Source organism: Podarcis vaucheri, assembly GCF_965113315.1.
Source record: "Podarcis vaucheri genome assembly, chromosome: 1".
NCBI lineage: Eukaryota > Metazoa > Chordata > Lepidosauria > Squamata > Lacertidae > Podarcis > Podarcis vaucheri.
In genome coordinates this window covers 91666132-91687058 of record NC_138759.1, presented here as the reverse complement: position 1 = coordinate 91687058, position 20927 = coordinate 91666132, and the positions used below count along the sequence as shown (strand labels likewise).

The 20927-nt window shown below is 44.4% G+C and overlaps 1 protein-coding gene across 3 annotated transcripts in view; it reads left to right on the top strand.

Moving 5' to 3' along the window:
• Nucleotides 1–20927, top strand: part of CNTNAP5 (contactin associated protein family member 5) — a 301511-nt gene that overhangs the window by 102707 nt on the left and 177877 nt on the right. For all 3 annotated transcript variants that reach the window (XR_014223512.1, XM_082238142.1, XM_082238141.1), the window contains one exon: nt 17977–18124. Coding sequence is in view for 2 of the 3 variants with exons in the window: in XM_082238142.1 (XP_082094268.1) it covers nt 17977–18124 (148 nt within the window). In the remaining variant the exon portion in view is untranslated. The remainder of the gene's footprint in view (nt 1–17976; nt 18125–20927) is intronic.

The window sequence follows — 20927 nt, the reverse complement described above, 5'->3', positions numbered from 1 at the left end:
TATTGCCGTACACTGTCATGTTCTATTGTACAAATTAACAGTATCTAATACTTTTATAACCAGATAAATCAATAAAATAGACAGTTTTTCTTGTTACCAATGTTCTAGGATCAGATTGCATATTTATTGCAATAATTGTTCAATCAGATGGACTGTTATTATCTAAATACTACTGTTATACTACTGTTACTACTACTGTTTTGCAACCAGTAGTTCCATTGATTGATTGATTGCCAATCTTGTGGATTTATGGTTCTTAAAATGTTTGTGCAGAGGTCAGTTGTTGTTTTACCCACATGCTGAGTGAATGTGGCCCCGTCCATTTGCAGTCAATTGGACATTGCATGCTTTGCAGGTGCTGTTTTGTTTGATACCTTCAGGATTGGCAGATCTCCATGAGATCAACAGAGGCAATTTAGTGATTGGTTCATAGGTATATGATTCAGAGATTGCTGATTGGTGGTCTGGGTACAGTTTTCACTACTAATCTGCATGGATTTGGAGGCTGGGGGAATGTTGCAACAGGAAGGTTACTGATTACTTTAACAAGTCATCCAGAGTTTCTGTTAACACTAGGTCGCTTCCTCCAATTGCCAGGTGATATTTAGAAAATGCTGGCTGGGATCCATGTGGAAAGGGATTTCTACATGGAAAGGAAACACAAAGCAAGGTCCAAACGTAGGGCAACTTTACCTAGAATTGTAGAGCTGGAAGCCACCCTGAGTTCTATCTAGTCTATCTATCTGTCCTTGCAGTGCAGGAATATGCAGCTGTCCCACACAGGGATCAATCCTGCAAACTTGGCATTATCAGCACCACACTCTAACCAACTGAGCTATCTAAGTTGACATGGGGGCGTTGCTAGATGACCCTTGAGTCCCATAGATTCTACGTTAAGTATTTAAGATGTGTATACAATGTATTCCACAACATATAGTCTTAGACATAATGAGCACACACAAGAAAGGTTAGGCTGCTACCCAAGGATTGTCCTAGGTTCCTCTGTGCATGTAAATATGGCTTTTCATGTGGGCATTGAATTGGAAGTGGGAAAGTGTTAGAAACTGAGATATGAAAGCTAGGAGCTAAATGGCACCTTAAACCTAGGTTATGGGTGTAACAATGGAATGCCTAGGTGCACTTTTTTATAACAAGAATACAATGCTGGAAATGAATGAACTGCAGCTAAAATATTATATTCATTTTTCACATGGTCTAGTCCAGGTATCCCCAGACTTGGCCCTCCAGATGTTTTGGGACTAAAACTCCCATTATCCCTAGTTAACAGGACCAGTGGTCAGGGATGATGGGAACTGTAGTCCCAAAACATCTGGAGAGGTGAGTTTGGGGGTGCCCAGTCTAGTCCTTCTCCTGGCCACCCTCCTAATATTTTTAAGAAGGTCTCTTCTCCTGTCTTCATAGAGTAGCTGGAAGTGGGGAGGCAGAAAAAGGTCATCCTTTCCTTCTACTCTGCAGTTTTAGTCTGAAATCTTAGGCGCAGTACTGTGCCTAGCGCTCAGAAACTGCTTGTGCTAATGAAATTCCCTGTCACAAAATGTGCCTAGAACAGTGGGAGTTTTGAACATTGAAGTGGGATGGAAAGTCCCACTCCTGTCCCTTTGCATGCAAGCTGTGTGTATGATCCCTGTGCATGGAAGTTGGCCACACGGCAATCATGTGGAGAGTGCTCTAGTGAAGAGCAGCCCTTAATGTCTAAACTGAAAATATCAGATCTCAGAAGCCTCTGCTTTTGAGTATGCTAGGCCATTATATGTTCCAGTCAACAAAAACATATGGGTAGGTGATTAATGAATGGCAACAATTCATTGAAACATCTTGCAGTTTTATATCAGTTTTAAATCAGTGCTGAATTTATGTCCTATTGTGAAGACCAACGTTACAATGGAAAGACAGAGAATTTCTGACAATATTTAATGTTTTCATATGAAACATTCGGAACCTGGGACTTTGAATGGAATTATTGTCTTGCACAGTGCAGTGATATATCCCTATTGCCCTTTCAAATGATGCACCCAGGGAGTTGAAGGAGTCCTCTGACCCTTTCACACCATATGCTAACAAGCCTTATTGATTACACTTGTCATAACTCTTCTAAAAGAAGAGCCCAGTGGAGTTGTATTTTATAGCCAGAACGGTTAAGGTTTTAAAAGTGCTGCACTGCCCCATTCTATTAAACAATCTATGCTGCAGAGGCCAGGATAATCTGAGTGTTCATCTATGGCTTTCTTTACCTCTAGCATCTCTCATAATGTTTTTGCCATCCTACACTGAAATCCTTTAAAATTCCACAGGTAACATGACAGTGTGTAGAACCAGACTGGCAGAGAACCTGGAAGAGGATCAGGAGCTGGTGGGCACATCAGATTGATATCAGTGCCTCTGGCACACACAACCAGAAGGGGGATGGCCTCCTTGCAGTCTATAGGAGTGGTGTGGAACCTCTGGTCGGCTGGCATAGGTCCATAAATTTTAGCAGCCCCTCCTTGTACGACTCCCAGGCAGCAGGGTGGCGAGGTTGAGACAGCGAAGTTTGTCCGTTTGTTTGCTTGCTTGTTTGGTTGCTTGCTTGTTTGTTTGTTTATGGTGTCCTCTCTGCTGTAGCCAATATAATAGCAGTATATTAATTCTGTTCCAACTAGACCAGTGTTTCCCAACCACTGTTCCGCGGCACACTAGTGTGCCGCGAGATGTTGCCTGGTGTGCCGCGGGAAAAATTAAAAAATTCGAAATATATATTTTTTTTTAAGTCAAATTTTCGATTGGGGCGCCGTCACTAGATGACCCCTGGGGTTCCCTCCCTCCCTCCCGCTCTGCGCCTCCCTCCTCCTCCTCCTCCGGGGAGGCCCTTCCTGGCTCTCGGCCAAGGCTTGGCGGCTGCCACTCACTCACTCGCTCGCCCACCCGTCCCTCCATCCCTGCACCCGGCCTCTCCCCCTCCGTCCCCGGCGCGGGGGCTGCCGGGATCCGTAGTCCCCTCGCCCTTGGGCTCCGCGCCCGCATGGGGTGCGCAAACTACGTTTCCCAGCGTGGCCTGGCGGGCCGGGCGTTTTGTTTGAAGCGCTCTTCTCCCGGCCATGGAATGAGCGCAGCGGCGGCGGCCGGGCGGGCAGGGGCTCTTCCGCGCAGACCCTGCGCAGCCTGCCTGCGCCCCCGCGGAGATCGGGCGGCAGGATGGAGCCCGGGGATCCCCGCGGAGGCGGAGCGGCGGAGGCTGCCCCCCAGGTAGGGCTGCGTCGGGGGTTTTTTATTTTTGCAATGCTGCATCCGCGCCAGAGGGGACGCATCAGACCGTGGGGAGACCCCTTGGCGGGCGTGCAAGGCAATGCATGCGTGCAGGCATTGCATGGAGTGCAGTGCAATGCAATGGCAACGTGGCGCCCTGCATGCATGCATGCAACTTCCACCGGCGCTCCGGACTTGGCAGGTGAGGGGGGTCCCCAGTGGGCGGCAGAGAGAGCCAGGAGGGCGAAGGGGAGCCGGGGGGGAGCAGCGCTGCTCCCCGAGCCGAGCCCGGGGGAAAACTTCGGCGTCGTTGCGCCGGGTGTTGGAAGCGGAGGCTGGCGGGGGCCCCTCACCTGCAAAACCTGGTCGCCTCTCATATATTTCGTGCATTGCATTCATCGCCCGCTTTCTCCTCCAAGGAGCTCCCGGGGGCGCGCGTGGTTCTCCCCGTGTTATCCTCGCAACAACAGCCCTGCGAGGTGGGTCAGGCGAGTGGCCCAAGGGAGCACCCAGGGATTGTCCTGGCCAGGTGGGGTGATTTGAACCCTGCTCTCTGCCCGGTCTTCATCCTCATTTAGCCCCCACATGTGCATGACTGTGCATGACTGAGGTTTCCCCCCTCGTCTTGGCTATGGTGTGAGTCTGTGCTGTTAATTAATGGGGTTCTGCCTTCGGAGAAGATGAGCCAGCCCTCAAGGAGGTGATTATGTAATTTGCTAGCAATTCATGTCCCTCCCGGCGTGACGCTGCGCGCTGACGTCACGGGGCTGTAATGGTGGTGTGCCTCGAGATTTTTTTCATGAAACAAGTGTGCCTTTGCCCAAAAAAGGTTGGGAAACACTGAACTAGACTATCCCCTCCCCACACAGGGCCACCAACTGCCCTATGACAGATGCTATACTCCTATTGATGCAGCCCACAATTGCATTGGCTTTTTAGCTGCCGTGCCACACTGTTGGCTCATGTCAAGCATGAGAGAGTGACTCAGCACAATCTAGTATAAATACATTTTGAAGCAAGTTTCAATTTGAAGCCCTTGCCCTGAGCCTAGTATGTGTTCAAACATTGCAAGGAGACTATATGCTCCTAGAAGGTCTGTATATTACAACTGTATGTAATTTACAAGCTGTGCAACTGCATTACAGTGCTAGTAAACCTAGAACTGTCTGGTGTATTTCTGTTCCATTGGCACACTCTGCTGGTGTGTTGAATAGGCACTCTGTGTGACTATACCACCTTAAGAACTGTACCTATGTTGCTATTTATTTCAGGAGCAAGTAAATTACACCCCCAAGCCTACTATTCCATATTACGGGAGGAGGGGGAGAACCCTGTAAACTAATCTGGCTTCCTTCTAGCGGCTTTCAAGTGAAAAAGAGACAAAGCATATTAAGAAGAGTACACTTCAGATGCTTTCCTTTAGCGCATTCATTACAGAGACCTAGGCTGTGAATTCTGTGTTACCTAATGTCTGCCTGCCAGCTTATAATGTGCCTATTGCCTTCATTGTTAACCGGCAGTGTCACTAGTCTTATTAAAATAGAAACCAAGAACATTTGCATCATAGCCTGGTGTTATATCATGTGTTTGCATTGGTTAGTAGTTATTTAATTGCAGTGCCATTTCTCTGACTGCGTGCATCTGTAACCACAAATGTCAGAGAGAGAGAGTTAACGATTGCAGCCTGAGGAAGTTTGCTGTCTGTGTCAAATTAATAAGGGGGAAAGCACAATGGTCTGGATGCAAAGTACTGGGCCCAGATCGTTCTTTGTGCTGCTGTGAATGTGGGTGGTGAAGAGAAAAAACTGTATCAAGAACAATTGTTACCATATAATGAGCCACGCTTCAGTTTTAAGGTCATGTCAGTCTGTGTGCCTGAAAAGAATCAATGTGCTTTTCAATTAAATTAGGTGGGTGCCAAGGGAATTGTGATGGGGGAGTGCAAAAATGACTGTATTTTGGGTTGGCATTGATCAGTTTGCAATATTATCATTATTATTTTTAAATGCACTGTTATTAGTATTACTGTTATTATCATTGCGCGGACAGGCGGAGACCCCCCCCCCCGCAACCCAAGGCTGGCTCCCGCATGGAATAAAGACACACAACACTGTGTTATGGGATGAAAATTGGCCACAACTTTATTTAAGATTCAGGTGTAGGGAGACCTTGGCTTAGGCCTTGGGCGTTTATCCCTCCCAGTCCCCAGGCGGGGATCTGGGGAACATCAGGGTTATCCAGATTGAGTGGGGATTGGACTGGCTCTGGAGAACGTCTGTTCAAACAGAGAGTCCGCCCCCCAATTCACCGCAACGCGGGGGAGACCAATGACAGCCTCTTGGCGTATGGCCAATGACTCCCCTCAGAACAACCCCTTTAACGGGGAACCCTGGGATTGCCACCATGGGGGGGGGGGCGTGGGTCACCGCTTCATGGTCCCCCTTCCCCATTTTAGGGAAGAAAGACTAAAGGATTCCACCCAAGGCCTGAAACCGCCAAAGTCGTGATGTTTTGCTACGGGGAAGGTAAAACCTGTCAATGCAGGAAAATTCCTTTCCGGCCCTTTAACAGTGACCAATACATAGCAGCGCCAGCACACCTGTGAAGAAGAAGTTAACCTGCAAAGGAAAGCTTAACTGAGGGAGGGTGGGGTGGGAGAAGCTATGGAGTCGACTGTGATCCCCCAGGTAAGTTCCACCGTCTATTGTGTGGGTAGGGAAGTCCCACCCCCTACCTGGCCAACTCCCCTGGCAATGCCTCCCCCACTGGGATTGGTCCAAGGTTGGGTGGGAACCTCCAGGTACCCAGCCGGGGGCAGGGCATGCCAGGCAATACTGTTAGCAGCCGTGTAGGATCAGGGGTGCTGTGCGCGTCCACACAAAGTATGCCCCCCATTTGATGTGGGGAGTGGCCATTATTAATCAGCACCTAGAAATATCTGTGCTCTGCGCATTCATTAAAAGATAAGGTTCACAATCTAATGGACAAGATATAAAAGAAAAACAAAATGGGAAGGGAAGAGGAAAGCAATTGACACCAGAGAGGTCTGGAGGGTAGCAATATGAAAACAGGCCTTTTCTATGTTGGCTCCACCTTTGTGGAATGCTCTCCCCAGGAAACCTCGCCTGGCACCTTCATTGCACCTTCAGGTGCCAAGGGGAAATGTTTCTTTTTAACCAGGCCTTGGGCTGATGAACGTTCTATGTCCTTTTAAATGTGCTTGTGGGGGGCAGTTATTGGTTTGTTTTTGTTTTTCTTATGTCTTTTGTGTTCACATTTTGTAATTTGTGTTGGAATGCACCCTATGATCTTCAGAGGAAATGCAGTGCACTGGCTAAACCTATAGCTGAGGAAGCCTTTGTTGTTGTTGTTGTTTAGTCGTTTAGTTGTGTCCAACTCTTCACAAATCTGTATGCACTCTGTAGAATAGTTCAGCATTGCCATCTTAGGAAGACTCTGTTATGCACCCTTCAGTAGCGGGACAGATAGGCAACTTTAGAGGATCTTGCAGGCTCCATTTTTAGATGGCAAAATGTATTTCTTTGCGTATGTCAAAATGTGGCTAGCTGGCAATCCTGCATTTGGTGTCCCTCCTGATCATTTTAAAATGTTGGTTTCTTTCTCTTCTTTCTGACAGTGTTGCAGGACCCCCCCCCCCATCATTCAGTTTGTACAAACACTGCACTACACACACACACACACACACACACGCACACTCTCTCTCTCTCTCTCTCTCTCTCTCTCTCTCTCACACACACACACAATATACGCGACGTTTCTGTTATAAATTCATAGTAAATCAACCTTACATCGGATTTACACTGGTCCACTTTTATTTTGCTCCATGAAGGAAGGACTATCAAAGGGGATGGTTTGATACAGGACAGCCATAATCCCTTAACCGTGCCAACAGGTACGCAGGAGCCCTGCCCAGTTGGCATGGCAACCTTGATGGTCCCAGACAGAAGACCATCAAGGGCACAATGGACTTGAATATGGGAGTGGATTCAACACAGACTGGAACAAAGGACAATGATCAGATCTTCCCTCTGGGGGCAGGAAACTGCCAATCCCCTTTTGTCTCCTGGAAGTGACTCATAGGGAGGGAGGAAAGGAGGAACCAGCCAGGTGACAAGATACTTGAGTTACCTCCTCAACTCCCCCCTCTCTCCTTTTTGTGATGTATCAATGATGTAGTTGTGATGTAGTTTGGGGGTGTAGTTTGGGGGATTAGTAGCTAATAAATGTTGGGGTCTTCTTTTGTTCGGGGCTTCCATTTTGCTTCATCTTGTTGTGGGTGGGAGTCCTGTCGCGACAGTTTCCAATAAAGGCCAAGCCTACAGGCTGCTGTTTTGCTCCAAATTGTCCTGGTTGGTGTTTTTGTTTTTTTGCCCAAGGGAACCCTTGGATTCCTCCATTAACAACATCAACAGTGGTGGTGACAGGGGGGTGGTGAAGGCGGAACAGAAAATCAACCAACCCCATGCCTGCCCTGCAACCTCCCTTTCAACTTTCCTGTGTTGCAGATTGGAAGGGGTTTTGTGAGCCTCCCCAGTGTCAGAGGAGCAAAGGAAAGCACAGGGAGGGTAGCAAAAGGTTTTGCAAGCATTCCACAGTCTGGGGGGGGCTCCATTCTATCTCCTTTGTTGGTGGTAGAAGGGAGACACATGGGGCAGCTTAAAAAAGCAGAGGTGGGAGGGAGAAGCACTTTCCATTCAATGGGACCCATTTCCCCCCTCTTTGAGCAAGGCACACTTCTACTGCCTATCAGCTGATGGGCAGCTAACAGTGTGTGTTGCTACAGCATATGAATAACCAGGAGTCCACTTTCAGCTCCTGGTTGTTCTTTTAAAGTCCTGCCCTTATTTGCTCAGCCCAATATCATGTATGGCATCAGATAAAGGGCAGGAGGATGTGGCTTCCCTAAAAATACCTGGCCCACAGACTGGAAGTTCCCCACCCCAGCTTGTCTGCATCATGTTGTTCTTGTTGTAAAGATCCCTAGTGAATCATTCTGCATTTGTAAGGTTTGCTTTGGCTTCCCTTCAAATTGGCGGGGGTGGGGGAAGCTCAAAATAGAAATCTGCATCCTGTTAAAAATCACACTTCCCCACTCTCCCTCCTGAAAGTCAAGCACTATCACTTGTTAGTTTTAAGTACAGGGGAGAGAGATTTGGGGGAGGGGGCAGAGAGAGAACAGAAAACATATTGATTTAAATGCTAAGAGATGGCTGTGGGTGATGGAAGTTTAGGAGTCTTGAGAAAAGCACAGCATCACATGGATTCTAGGTGTGAATCCTTGTTTGATGCATGACAATTTAATAACATAACAAAATTGTCCCCTTCAGTGACAAAAGCAGCATCCATGTTATCATCAATAACTAGTTGAATAGGAAGAGACTATTAATTGTGATTTTATTTATCAAGTACGGTAACTACAAAAAATAGGTGCTCTGCGTAAAACAGGAATAATGGAGAAGCATAGCCTCATTGCTCAGACTTACAAACCAAGGCTAGCTCCTTGAGTTGCCTGTGCAAAGGGGTGCAAAATAAACTGAAGTTGAATCCTGATAAGACAGGCACAGTGAGTGGGAAATTCCTGGGTCTGGGAACAGGGAATTCAGAATGTGGTTGCACTCTCTCTCAAAAGGCAAGTTTGTGTGCTCTTGGGTCTGTCTTTGTCAATGGAAGTTCTAGTGACCTAAGTGACAAGGAGAACTTACTTCCAGCTCTGGCCAAGCTATTGTTGGCAATTTTATAATTGGATGACTAGAAGCCACTGATAGTGCAAGGTGATGCAGCTATGTGGGGCTTCCTACACACCCGCATATTGCTAGTGGTGAGGATCTGCAACGGCTGCTGATTAGTCAAGGTTAAGGTGTTGGTTTTTAGACCTATAAATCTCTAGAGCACGGGTGTCAAACACAAGGCCCGCGGGCCGAATCCGGCCCGCCAGACCTCGTCATGTGGCCCGTGTAGCCACCGCCGGCCGCCAGCCTTCACCTTTTATTCTCGCTTTCTTTCTTTTTTTGACACAAGAAAGCCGCCTCTTCAGCGCATGCGCAGCAGCCTAAAAGCCAGAGAACGTCTGCCCTCTAGCAGCGCCGGCCGTTCTACACAGGAAACCTCCACTTTACATGCATTCATGTAAAGTCCTACAGATACAACCGGCCCTTTGAGGGTGACCAAACTGCTGATGTGGCCCCCGATAAATTTGAGTTTGACACCCCTGCTCTAGAGAGTTTGGGATTGGGTTATGTCTGAGACTGGCTTTCCCCATATAATCTGTCCAGGTCAGTGTGATCTACCAGTGACTTGCTCCCAACAGTAGCATGACCTAGTGAGGTTTGATTGGCTGGGGCTCAAAGGAGGGTACAATTTTTTAATATGAAAAGTGGTATATAAATAAATTAATAAAATGGATACGGTCACTGATTACCTGGATAGTGTGCCTTGTCTTTGCAGGTTGTGTGTGCTGCCTTAAGTAGCAGCAGTGGTGCTGAGTTTCATTAGGAGTGTTAGTCAGTGGAGTCCTGTGGTCTCATGCCTATAGGAGATTGTGAGAAAACTCATGTTTGCCATCTACCCTTCTCCTTTATTTTTAGCTTTGCATCAGCGGTTGTCAAGTTGGGGTCATCGTTATGGTGGAATCACAGTGCAACAATGGCATAGATCCATTAGTATTAATCTTTAGTGTAATGAGAGATGGAGAAAAACTGTTATTTATCTGCTTTCTCTACACCATGCATAATTTTAACACTTTGAAAAAGACACATAATCTCCCTTTCTACCTTTGTAGCTACACTTGGTTTCATAAAGAGATCAAATTCTAATCTAAATCTTTTTCAGTTATCTACTGGATATTTGAATACAGTGAAGAGTACTGGACGACTGAGCTGTCCCAGCTGGTTTCATTTGACAGTATTTCTCCTGCAAACTTTTTCTCCATTCCAACTTTCCTCAGTGCAATTACTCTAACCTGTGTTGGACTTACATCAGCTATCCATTTGATAATGCCATGCCATCATATTTTGCTAAGAACCCAAGATCCTTGGATCTCAGGATCCAAGTGGTCGAAAACAACTTGCAGAAAACAAACATTTGTAACACTCTCATTCTAAAAACAAACTTAGAATGGTCTTCAACTAAGTTTTACCCAGATTAGACCTATTAAAATTAATGGATCTTTGGATCTATCTACTCTGAATAACCAGCAGGAACTGAGCCAAAACAAGAGGGCATTATCAGAATGTTCAGGGGATCCCTGGCATTTCTAGAAGTTTGAAATATCTTTTAAAAGCTAAAACGGGCCAGCCACCTCAAAAACAACTATCCAACGAGGACTTAGTATTCTCAGTGGTAACTAGAAGCCACATGATTGTGAGTGTTGGTGGTGGTGGGGAATAAAATGAAGGAAAGAGAGAGAATCAGCTTGCTTCAGCCCCAGGAGTCATCAACCTTTTGGGGCCAGTGGGTACATTCGGAATATTGTGAAAGTTATGTGGGCACCAGTCATAAAATGGCCATCATGGGTATGGGGCATAACACAAAATGGCTACTGTGGGGACAACAAACAGTGTACATACGTTACCTCACCAGGAACCCTATCTGTGTGCTGAAAAGAACCTATATCACCCCCCCCACCACCACACTCACTCACAGAGGTAAGCTTTTTGCACCTCTTCTCTCTTCCCAACTGAAGGGGGAGAGTTTCTAATCCTGGCATCCAGAGTAAAGAGGAACTGAGCACAAGGTTTTTTTTTTGGGGGGGGGTATACAGCAGCATTTTGCTGGTGGTCCGACTTGTCAATATCTAAAACCTATTTACAATGATTTCTAACTATTAAAACAAGTTATAAGTATTGTATGGAAAGAAAGCATGTAAGTGACTGCTTATTCTGTAAACTCAGCTCCAACTGAGAGTCTCTCTTGGTTTACACAGTAAAATACAACCATCTTAAAGAGGTAATATCCACACAGCCATATTTCAGGGGAGCTTTTGCTGAGATTATTACCTGCGGAAATGCTGAAGACAGCTTTTCTAACGCCTCTTGAAAGTGTTGTGTTATACCTGCTTCTCTTTTTTCCGTTAGCCAAATGTCATTTGTAGATCCCACTTCACATGTCTCCCACTCTCACTTACGCTTAGGAGCATAATGAGAAACGGACATTTCTCATTTTAAAAAGATTGTCTGAAAACTTCTACACAGCTTCCTGTTGTTAAAAATTCAGCTATTGACAGGCATCAATAGGCACCTTGCAAGGTTTTGTGTTGATGCCTGGTGGTTACGTAATTAAAACTGTGCAGATGGAAGGAAGCAACAAAGCTTAAAATAATTCAAGAGGGAAAGAGTCTGGAGAAGAAAATGTGCCCACATGCCATCTTAAATAGGAGTACTTCAGTCTTTAATACCATACAATGTACTTAACACAGGATTTTATTGCTTATGGTATTTGTTATAACACAAAGAACTTCCAACTTAGGCTCATCCATGTGGCAGTTCCCTCCCGTGTAACAGGAAGTCCTCCTGAGTCCCTGAAAGGCTGCATAAGCACTGCCTGGGACTTAGACATTATTGAGTGGACTCTGTCGCCTCAGCACCCAGGGAGGCAGGATGTTTCTGGAAGGGAAGAACAATACATTTTAAACTCCTGCAAGAAGGTTGACGTAAAGTTGCCAGAATAAACTGCTGGACTATTCATTCTGTACCAAGGTGCTCTTGAGTGGGACCACGGGCTCACTGTTGTGGGGTATTGTCTGTGAATCCAGGAAGGCTGCCTTAATGCACAGAGAGAGAGGCATCTTTGTCATTCTTGGGGGTGATGAAGAGTGTGCAGTAACACTGACTTAATCGCTAATATAAGATGGGAATTGAACATCCCAGTGGCTGTGGCCACTTGTGCAAAGGAAGAGGAAGGTGGTGGGAATGAACAGAGGGGTCTTTGGATGTACCCATGGAAGTCCAAAACACACTTTCTTATTGCCCCCCCCATAAACGTATATAAGGTGAAAATGAGATTTCTTCTGGGGTCAAAATATTTCATAAGCACTTCATTATAATTCACTTTTCTTAAAGAGAATTTGGAATGCCAAGGATTTTAGCTCATTAAGCAGAGATGGATTCTCCTGAGGGAAATTGACCCTTCTACCCCATATTCACTGCTATGGTGTTACTTTAGAGGTCTGACTAGAGGTGCTATCATACTGTTACCTGTGAAATGCAGTAAGATAATGAAAGCATATTTTTTTCTCATTTGAATTCACTATAGTGTGGAATAAGAGAGATCTCCCTAGGGTCATCTCATTGGACAAAGCTGGCCAATTAATTTAAAAGTATAGGAATAAGAAATACAGTGGTAGCTGGTTAACCTCTTACTGATGAGACTAATATGCAAAGGCTTTAAGCATTGCTCCCCACTGCTAGACACTAAACATATTCACCGCATTCTTAAGAATACAGTTGGGTTACACAAGGTTCATGTATAGACAGAGACCTGCCTTGTTTTGTTTACACAATGTAACAATAAGCTGGGGACACTCAAATAGTCTCTTAGCTCCAAAAAATGTGTTAAGGGGTTCTTGATAGTGTTCCACCACCAGCCCCACTAACATACTAGCTATGCTACTGATATCATGTTTTTTGCAACTGTGTAAGGCACCCTTTGTGAGTACCTATGAATGAACTTAAGAGTCCTTCTGGAAGATCCTGGGGTAAGCAGTATCCAAAGAATGTGCTGAGTATCTTCACGTGGTCATTGAACCTATGGCTTGATTGAGTGATCCCCCTAAATATTGTTTGTGTGCTCTGACTATTCTTAAGGCGCTGATGGCACAAACATTGCTGGTAAAGGTGAATGTGGTCTTAATGTATTATAATAGGCCAGACCTAGATTGAGAATAGCCTGATTCCAGTCCTTTAATATAGGAAGCTGTTTTAAACCAAGTCAGGCCATTGGTCAATCTATTTAGCTCAGTAGTGTTGACAGTGGCTTTCCGGGTTCTCAGACAGCAGACCCTACCCACTCTATCTGAAGATCTCAGGGATTGAACCTGAACTCTCTGTATTCAAAGCAGATGCTTGACTACTAAGCAAAGGATGAATGTTTATCTCCAACTAAGCACCTGCCCTGCTAATTTGTAAACTCAAAGTAAGAGTTGATGCCAGCTGAGAAGCCTAGCTGTCTGGGCCACCAAGTCAAGGTGGAATATTCTGCTTAATCTGAGTTGTGCTCCTACATCACACAAAATGCTCTCAGCCATGATTGCTTGAAACCATGTTCCATTGATTTCAATACAGTTTACTTCCAGCAAAGTACATTCTGGAATTTCAGTCTAAATCTGTGGTCATGCAGTCGATGCCTGGGTATCATAACAAATAAAAAATAATTATTTCATATGAGTATTACAAACTTTGGTGGTGCTAAAGAGAATTTGCTTTGCAGCAAAAACTTATATTGTTAGTATTTTGCTTGGGATTTGAAGCAGAGAACTTGTGTTATTTAGCAGCTCATAATGGGTGTTTCTGCTTGAGTGAATCATGTAATCAAAACACATTGAGATGGAGGGTAGCATCTTAGTGTAACCTTGTCAACTGGGGAAAATACTCCATTTTCTCTGCTTACGTTTTTAAAATGCCCAGACCTATATGTATGGCTCCAAATAAACAACCTAATTAACTAATTTAACAGCTACATATATTTGGCAAGCTTTCCAAACAACAAAGTTTTTTTGTGTTTTTTTTTAAGATATACTAAGCTTGTTATCCAATGCTATTTAGTGGTGGGTTGTGGTTTTAATTACATTATCTGTATTGCATGATATTTTTGACAGAATTTGGGTAGGAGGAAGGAGACTATTTTCATTTTAGTGTAGATTAGATCATCTGGCAGGTTCTTTCTCACAGTCTTATAAGAATGTATATAAATGTCAGGGACCATTATTCCCAGGGTCCTACTAGAGTGTAGGACGAGCTTCCTGACAGATTCTCCAAAGACCAAGAATTATCCCTAAAGCTGCGAGGAACATAGCTGCAGGAAGATAGAGCATAGCTTTTGGCATACTTAATTTCCATATCTTTTCCCCAGTCCATACATCTCTTTCTTGCTTCACATACATTTCCGTAGAATGGCCAGAGGCCCAGGATCCTACATCACAGAGAGGGGGACTATTAACAGCATGCAGGACACATTCTCTTCCAAGTAAGATTTCAGAGCCACATGTCAAATGCTGGCAGGGACAGAGCCAAATGTGGGTGGAGCAATGACTATAAATGTTACTGTTGTATAGTAAGCTATTCCACCCACCCACCCACACCACTGTATTCCGTCTAGGAAAGAAAGAGTCTATATCAAAACTCAAGGACACATTTCAGCCATGGAGAATGGGAAGTGAGGCCAATGAGGTACGGGGCATAGAAAAAGAGAGTGTGGCTGAAGAAGTTGTGTGGCTTGGAGAGAGTCCTAATGGAAAGGTAGAGATGGGGCAGAGCAAGGTCAGTGCGGTGGGTGCGGGCTGCCCTGGGTGTCACCTCTGAGAGGGGTGACAAAATGCTGTGCAGCAGTCAACGTCTGTGTGAGAGATGGTGTGGTTTTGGCATCCACAGGCTTCCCACTGCCAAAAGAGTCCGCCTGCCTTGTCGCAAGGCACACAATATCCACAAAAAAAGCTCAACCACTCTGGCTCCCCCCCCCCCCATGAAAGCAAGTCAAACCATTTTTGCAGGCAAAATATTAAAAAAAACCAATGTGTGTGGGGGGGGGCAAGATATTTTTTTTGCCCCAGGTACCACCTGATCTTGCTACGCCACTGGGTAGAGAAGCTTGGATGATTACAATTGGACCCTGGGCCTGAGGTTCCCCACCTCTGTTTTTAGGATTATCCTGTATGATAAAACTAAAGTTTAAAAGCAGGTGTAACTTAAGCAGGAATAGCTTGATTTTAAAAAGGGGAACATCTTGACCTGCTAGCATGAAAAATCTTCTACACAAATATGAAAGTTACACGAGTTGTGTCCTCCTTTGCCTCTGTTCATCCTACTTGTTGTCGTCATGGCTGGCTGAGGCACCTTTTCAGGGTCAGATCATTTTAGGAACTCTTCAAACTGGCCCCTACCAGGGCCTGAGTGTCAGAGGGATAGGCCTGTAGCAATGTTAGAGGTGAAGAAAAGGCGAGGCAGCAATGTTCAGAATTAAGCAATGTGACTTGCTTGGAGGATAAGAAGTCCCAAGAAATCCCAGACTTTTATACCTAGGTAGATGACAGATCATGACTGTCAGCATTAAGGATTCCTGGTGCCCACTCATCATCAATCACAGCTCTGTATTCACTCAATGACTATAAACACAGAGCAGCCAGACTGGCTCATTTTGCAGAAATTGCAAGAATTGCAAGAAAAATTGCATTTTTCTTTTTTAACTTTTTCTAAACCTTGTAGGCACTTAGGTTTTTTTTTAAAAAAAATAAAAGATAAGAATTTGAGCTCAGAAATTATTTATCCTTCCTACCTGCCTTTCCATACCCCACCCCAACCCTCCCTGTCCAATACCTATGCTGAAGCTCAGGATATTTAGCAGTATCCATCCAGCTTTGCTGGGAAAGTGATTCGGAACTCAGGGTGTCACCATTCTGCCTTTAAAGCCCTGAACCTGTAGCCAGCTTTGTCTTAGAGTTATATAGCTGTAAGATATGAAGTAATAAACTAAATATACTACTTCACAAGGTGCAAAGAGTTTGGTAGGCCTGCTTCTTAAAGTCAATGATCCCAGCATAGTCAAATAGATCGTAGAATTTTGCATATGCACTAAATCTCATTGGAATTAAATACACTTTTCACGGGCAGCATTTCAGCCTCAATTAGTGGGTGTGAAGTGGCCTGTTTGTTCAGTGGAAGGCAGTGGGCAGAGTTATGCCACTGCACTTTCTTGCATTAGGAATGCAACAGTGCAAATTAAAAAACATCTGTGATGTGGGCATCTGCACCTCCCTAGTCTTTCCTTTTCCTTTGGTTCAGCTCACCTCTGTGACTTTGGCAGGAGAGAAAGCATTAGCAGCCGCTTGAAATAACTCCCTGGGAAAGCAGTTAACCTCCAGTCTGTTGATGCACCATTCGTGTTGGTGTGCCAACTCTCCTTCCTTCCATTTACAGTTCAGACCTGTCCCATTACCTGCCTAATAAAGTGAGAGGGAAGATAATCACCATAGTCATTATGGTAGCCAGCTTGTGCAGCTCTGTGAAGATGCCATGACTTTGGCATCCTGGGGCTTGTGCTATCAAGTGAGATAGACATATCAGCCAGTGCCTGATGCTGCCACTTAATTTATTATGCCTTGATGAGTGGACAGTCTTTTTTTCCAGGGGAACCTTTCTCCCCTCATGTGTAGCTGCAATGTTCTTTCTGCTTTTTACAGATGCTTTGCCAAAGGTTGAGGAATTGAGGAGATTGTCTGTGTCCTATCAGCATCACTGCAGACACACATTAATCCCAGTTTTAAAGACAAAAAATGTTTCACACAGCAGCACACCCCCTTTTAATGGATTCTGATATTAACAGGTTAAAGCGCAGCTAAATGAACAGCATCCTAGATTTTAGTAGCTTTTGACTTGTGATCACAACTATTGTGTGGGGCAAGGCTTTATATTACCTTGAGAGTATTGCCATAGGCATAAGTCTATCTACCTGCCATCTTCAATTTTAGATAAATATGTAGTCTAGCCATATTATGCAACTTCCACATAAAGCAATCACAAAACCATATAATTGTAGAGTTGGAAGGGATCCTGAGAGTCATCTAATCTAAGCCCCTGCAATGTAAAAATCACAACAAAAGCATCCAACCTCTGCTTAAAAACCCCTCAGGAAGAAGAGTTCATCACATTCTGAGTGATTCCATTCCACACAACAGTTCTTACTGTCAGAAAGTTATTCCTGGTGTTTAGTCAGAATCTCCTTTCTTGTAACTTGAAGCCTCACCTTCCTTGTGACCGCCCTTTAGATGTTTGAAGACAGCTGTCATATCTTCTCTCAGTCTCCTCTCTTCCAGGTTACAAATACCCAGCTCCTTCAACAATTCTTCATAAGGCTTGGTTTCTGGACCTTTTGTCTGCACATGTTCCAGCTTGTCAAAATCCTTCTTAAATTGTGGTTCACAGAACTGGAGACAGTACTCCAGGTGACCAAGGCAGACTAGAGTGGTACTATTGCTTCCCTTGATCAGGACACTATACTTCTGTTGATGCAGCCTAGAATAGCATTAGCTTATTTTTCTGCTATGTCACACTGTAGGCTCATGTTAACCTTGTGGTATACTGAGATTCCTAGATCCTTTTCACATGTATCAGCATGACTTATTTTTTAGAAACCCATGCTGGGTCTTAGTAATCAAAGCATCCTTTTCTGAGGGCTGACAGGCTGACCATTTAGTTATATATCCTAGGACCTTTCCTGATATCGACTGGTAAGTACTTACTAGTAGGGTCTGTATTGTGGAAGACCCTCCATGAATATTCTCCCCTGGCAGCTACATCACAAGATTTCTTTTTTACCCAGGAATTTTAATCTGCTGTAATTCTTAGTTTTGTTTTTAATATACTCCCTTGGATTTTTTAAAATATATATATATAATAGGATGTTGGCTTGTACATTATCCTGAAATCCCCCAAAGGTGAAGGGTGGTAGATAAATGTTTTAAATAAGGAAAAAATCCATAACTTAACCAATTCTATTTCTTTGCAGGTCTTCCAAGGGAACAGCAATGCTGACAGTGTCATGCAGCATAAATTTCTGCACTCAGTGAAAGCTCGTTTTGTGCGCTTCATTCCTTTGAAATGGAGTCCGAGTGGGAAAATTGGCCTGCGGGTTGAAGTTTTTGGGTGTACATACAGTAAGTATTTCCTATGATTTGGCAGAAATGCCACATTTCTACTGAACTGCTGGGTACCACATTGTAAACTTCCCTCTGTTTACAACCTCTGTTGCTAGACCATTGCACTCACTGCATAGCTACAAACTGAACCTGTCACCAGATGTCTACTCAGTAGGAAACTGTAGTCACTGCCACTCTCTGACAAACAGTGTAATGCCACCCACGAAACAGCTGCTTGTCTCATTTGCCCTTTTAGCAATGTGCAGAATGGCCTACAATGTTGCAGAATTATAATATATGCAAGCACAACCATTTTTAAAGTTTAATTTCTTCTGCTGCAGATGGGCGATCAGCCTTAAATTAATTTTTAATAATGGAGAAACATGTGCCTGTGATTGCCTTTTATTATATTCTAGTCATGACTATTTAAAAACACAGCAAAATGCCAGCGTAGCAAGTTGTTACTGAAATAGTTTTATTCTAGAAAGAAATGTTTTCTTAATAAGCAATCAACTGAAGTTTTATTTGCATAAGCGTAGTGTAGAAGCTGGAGCTTTAAGATAGATGCCCATTAAAATGCCAGATGAAGATGAAAGTTTCGAGGGTCCCAAAGACTGGGAAAAACAGAAATACCATTTAGTTAGGAGTGCCCTGAGTTGAGGAAAGGTGGGTAAATATGAAAGTCAAATAATATGAAAGTTTTGTTGTTATTTAGTCGTTTAGTCGTGTCCGACTCTTCGTGACCCCATGGACCAGAGCACGCCAGGCACTTCTGTCTTCCACTGCCTCCCGCAGTTTGGTCAGACTCATGTTTGTAGCTTCGAGAACACCGTCCAACCATCTCGTCCTCTGTCGTCCCCTTCTCCTTGTGCCCTCCATCTTTCCCAACATCAGGGTCTTTTCCAGGGAGTCTTCTCTTCTCATGAGGTGGCCAAAGTATTGGAGTCTCAATATGAAAGTTTAACTCTTATCAAATAATGTGAAAGTTTAACTCTTATCTTGTACAGTGGTACCTCGGGTTACATACGCTTCAGGTTACATACGCTTTAGGTTACAGATTCCGCTAACCCAGAAATAGTACCTCAGGTTAAGAACTTTGCTTCAGGATAAGAACAGAAATCGTGCTCTGGTGGCGCAGCTGCAGCAGGAGGCCCCATTAGCTAAAGTGGTGCTTCATTTTAAGAACAGTTTCAGGTTAAGAACGGACCTCCAGAATGAATTAAGTACTTAACCTGAGGTACCACTGTATAATTAAAAGGTTCCAAATTGCACTGAGGATTCTTAATATGTTAACCTGAATGCACATAAAATCCATTCTGCTGAATGTGAGACGGTTGAAGTGGAGTTGGCACATGCAAGGATATTGTGAGCAAGGCTTGTGGAAGTGTCTGCAACCCTCTCCCTCCTCTAAGATCATACATGTTCAACTTGAACGCCTGAATAGAGCCATTGTTGCCAGTGATGAAATAATGTGTGTTTCCCTCTGAATAGCTCAGCACATAGAAATTGTTTCAGTTTCCTTTGCTCTGTACTCAGAAGTGACAGCTGAACAAGGGGAAGTGGTACAAACTGCGGGGGGGGGGGGAGAGTCAGTCACCATCAGCTCTTAAAAACTGCGCCTGGGAGGAAAAACAGCTTCCTGAAGACAATGAAAAATAGGTTATGAAAATGCCTTAGTAGTCTTGAGTTCTTGTCTCCCCCAGGGTCCATTGTTGACAGGCTCTTTGGGAAGGGAAAGAATGCACTGTACCAAGTGTGCATGTGTGGGGTGTAGGGAAGCCAACGTGAACAGTTTTAAAAGAGGATTAGACAAATTCACAGAGGCTATGGCCATCATTGACTACTAGCCATGATGGTTATGCCCTGCCTCCATGGTTAGAGGCAGTAATGTTTCTGAAAACCAGTTTCTTGGAAGCCCCAGGAGGGGAGAGGGCTCTCATGCTTAGACTCTCCTTGCAGGTTTCCTGCAGGCATCAGGTTGGCCACTGTGAGAACAGGATGCTGGACTAGATGTTGATGATTAAGATTAAAATTTGTATACTGCTCTATACCCCAGGTCTCAGGTCAGTTTACATTGTCCTGATCCAGCTCTTTATATGATCCTTTTATGTCCTGCTTTCTTTGTGAAGAGACTGTGTTGTGCTGAGCAGCAGAGAATAATCTGCTTCAACATACTCCTATTGCCTGTTCCCTTTCCTCTTTGCCTTCTTCAAAGGAAGGATTTTTACAAAAGGTCAGTCAGCCTATGCTAAAGGGATAGGTATTTTTTTTTTAACTTAGAGGACTAATGATTCTTGATCTCGACATATTCTTTATTGTTGCTTTCAGGGCTAAAATAAGAGGAAAGTCTTGTATCTGACAGCCTAATGTTGTCAAAGAAGAGGAAATAGAAGGGGAAACAAGGGCAGAAGGATTGTGGATGAGCAAATAATATTACTGCAGAGTGCAAATATTTGGTAACATTAGCAGGAGGTGAAAGGTTTGAGGAAAGCTTTGCAAAAAAAACCCCCAATAATAACAGAAGTAAGTCCTTTGGCCGGAGGCAAGCTGAAAGTACATCTAGAATCTTTCTGTCAGTGTTTCCTGGTAGAACAGGACTAGTGACATATCTAGTGCATTAAAGTGCCTCTCTTTCTTTTTTTTTAAGGTGACCCGTGGTGTTCCCACCCAAAAAAGTGTCTGATGTTGTCAGAGACTAACAGGATTCTGAAGTGCGTGGTGGGGGCCGGGGACCAGGAGAGTGACCCAAGAGAGGGACCAACAATTTATGGGGTTTGATGCCGCTCGCAAGGCAGGAGGCAGGACAGGGTTGGGGAGAAAG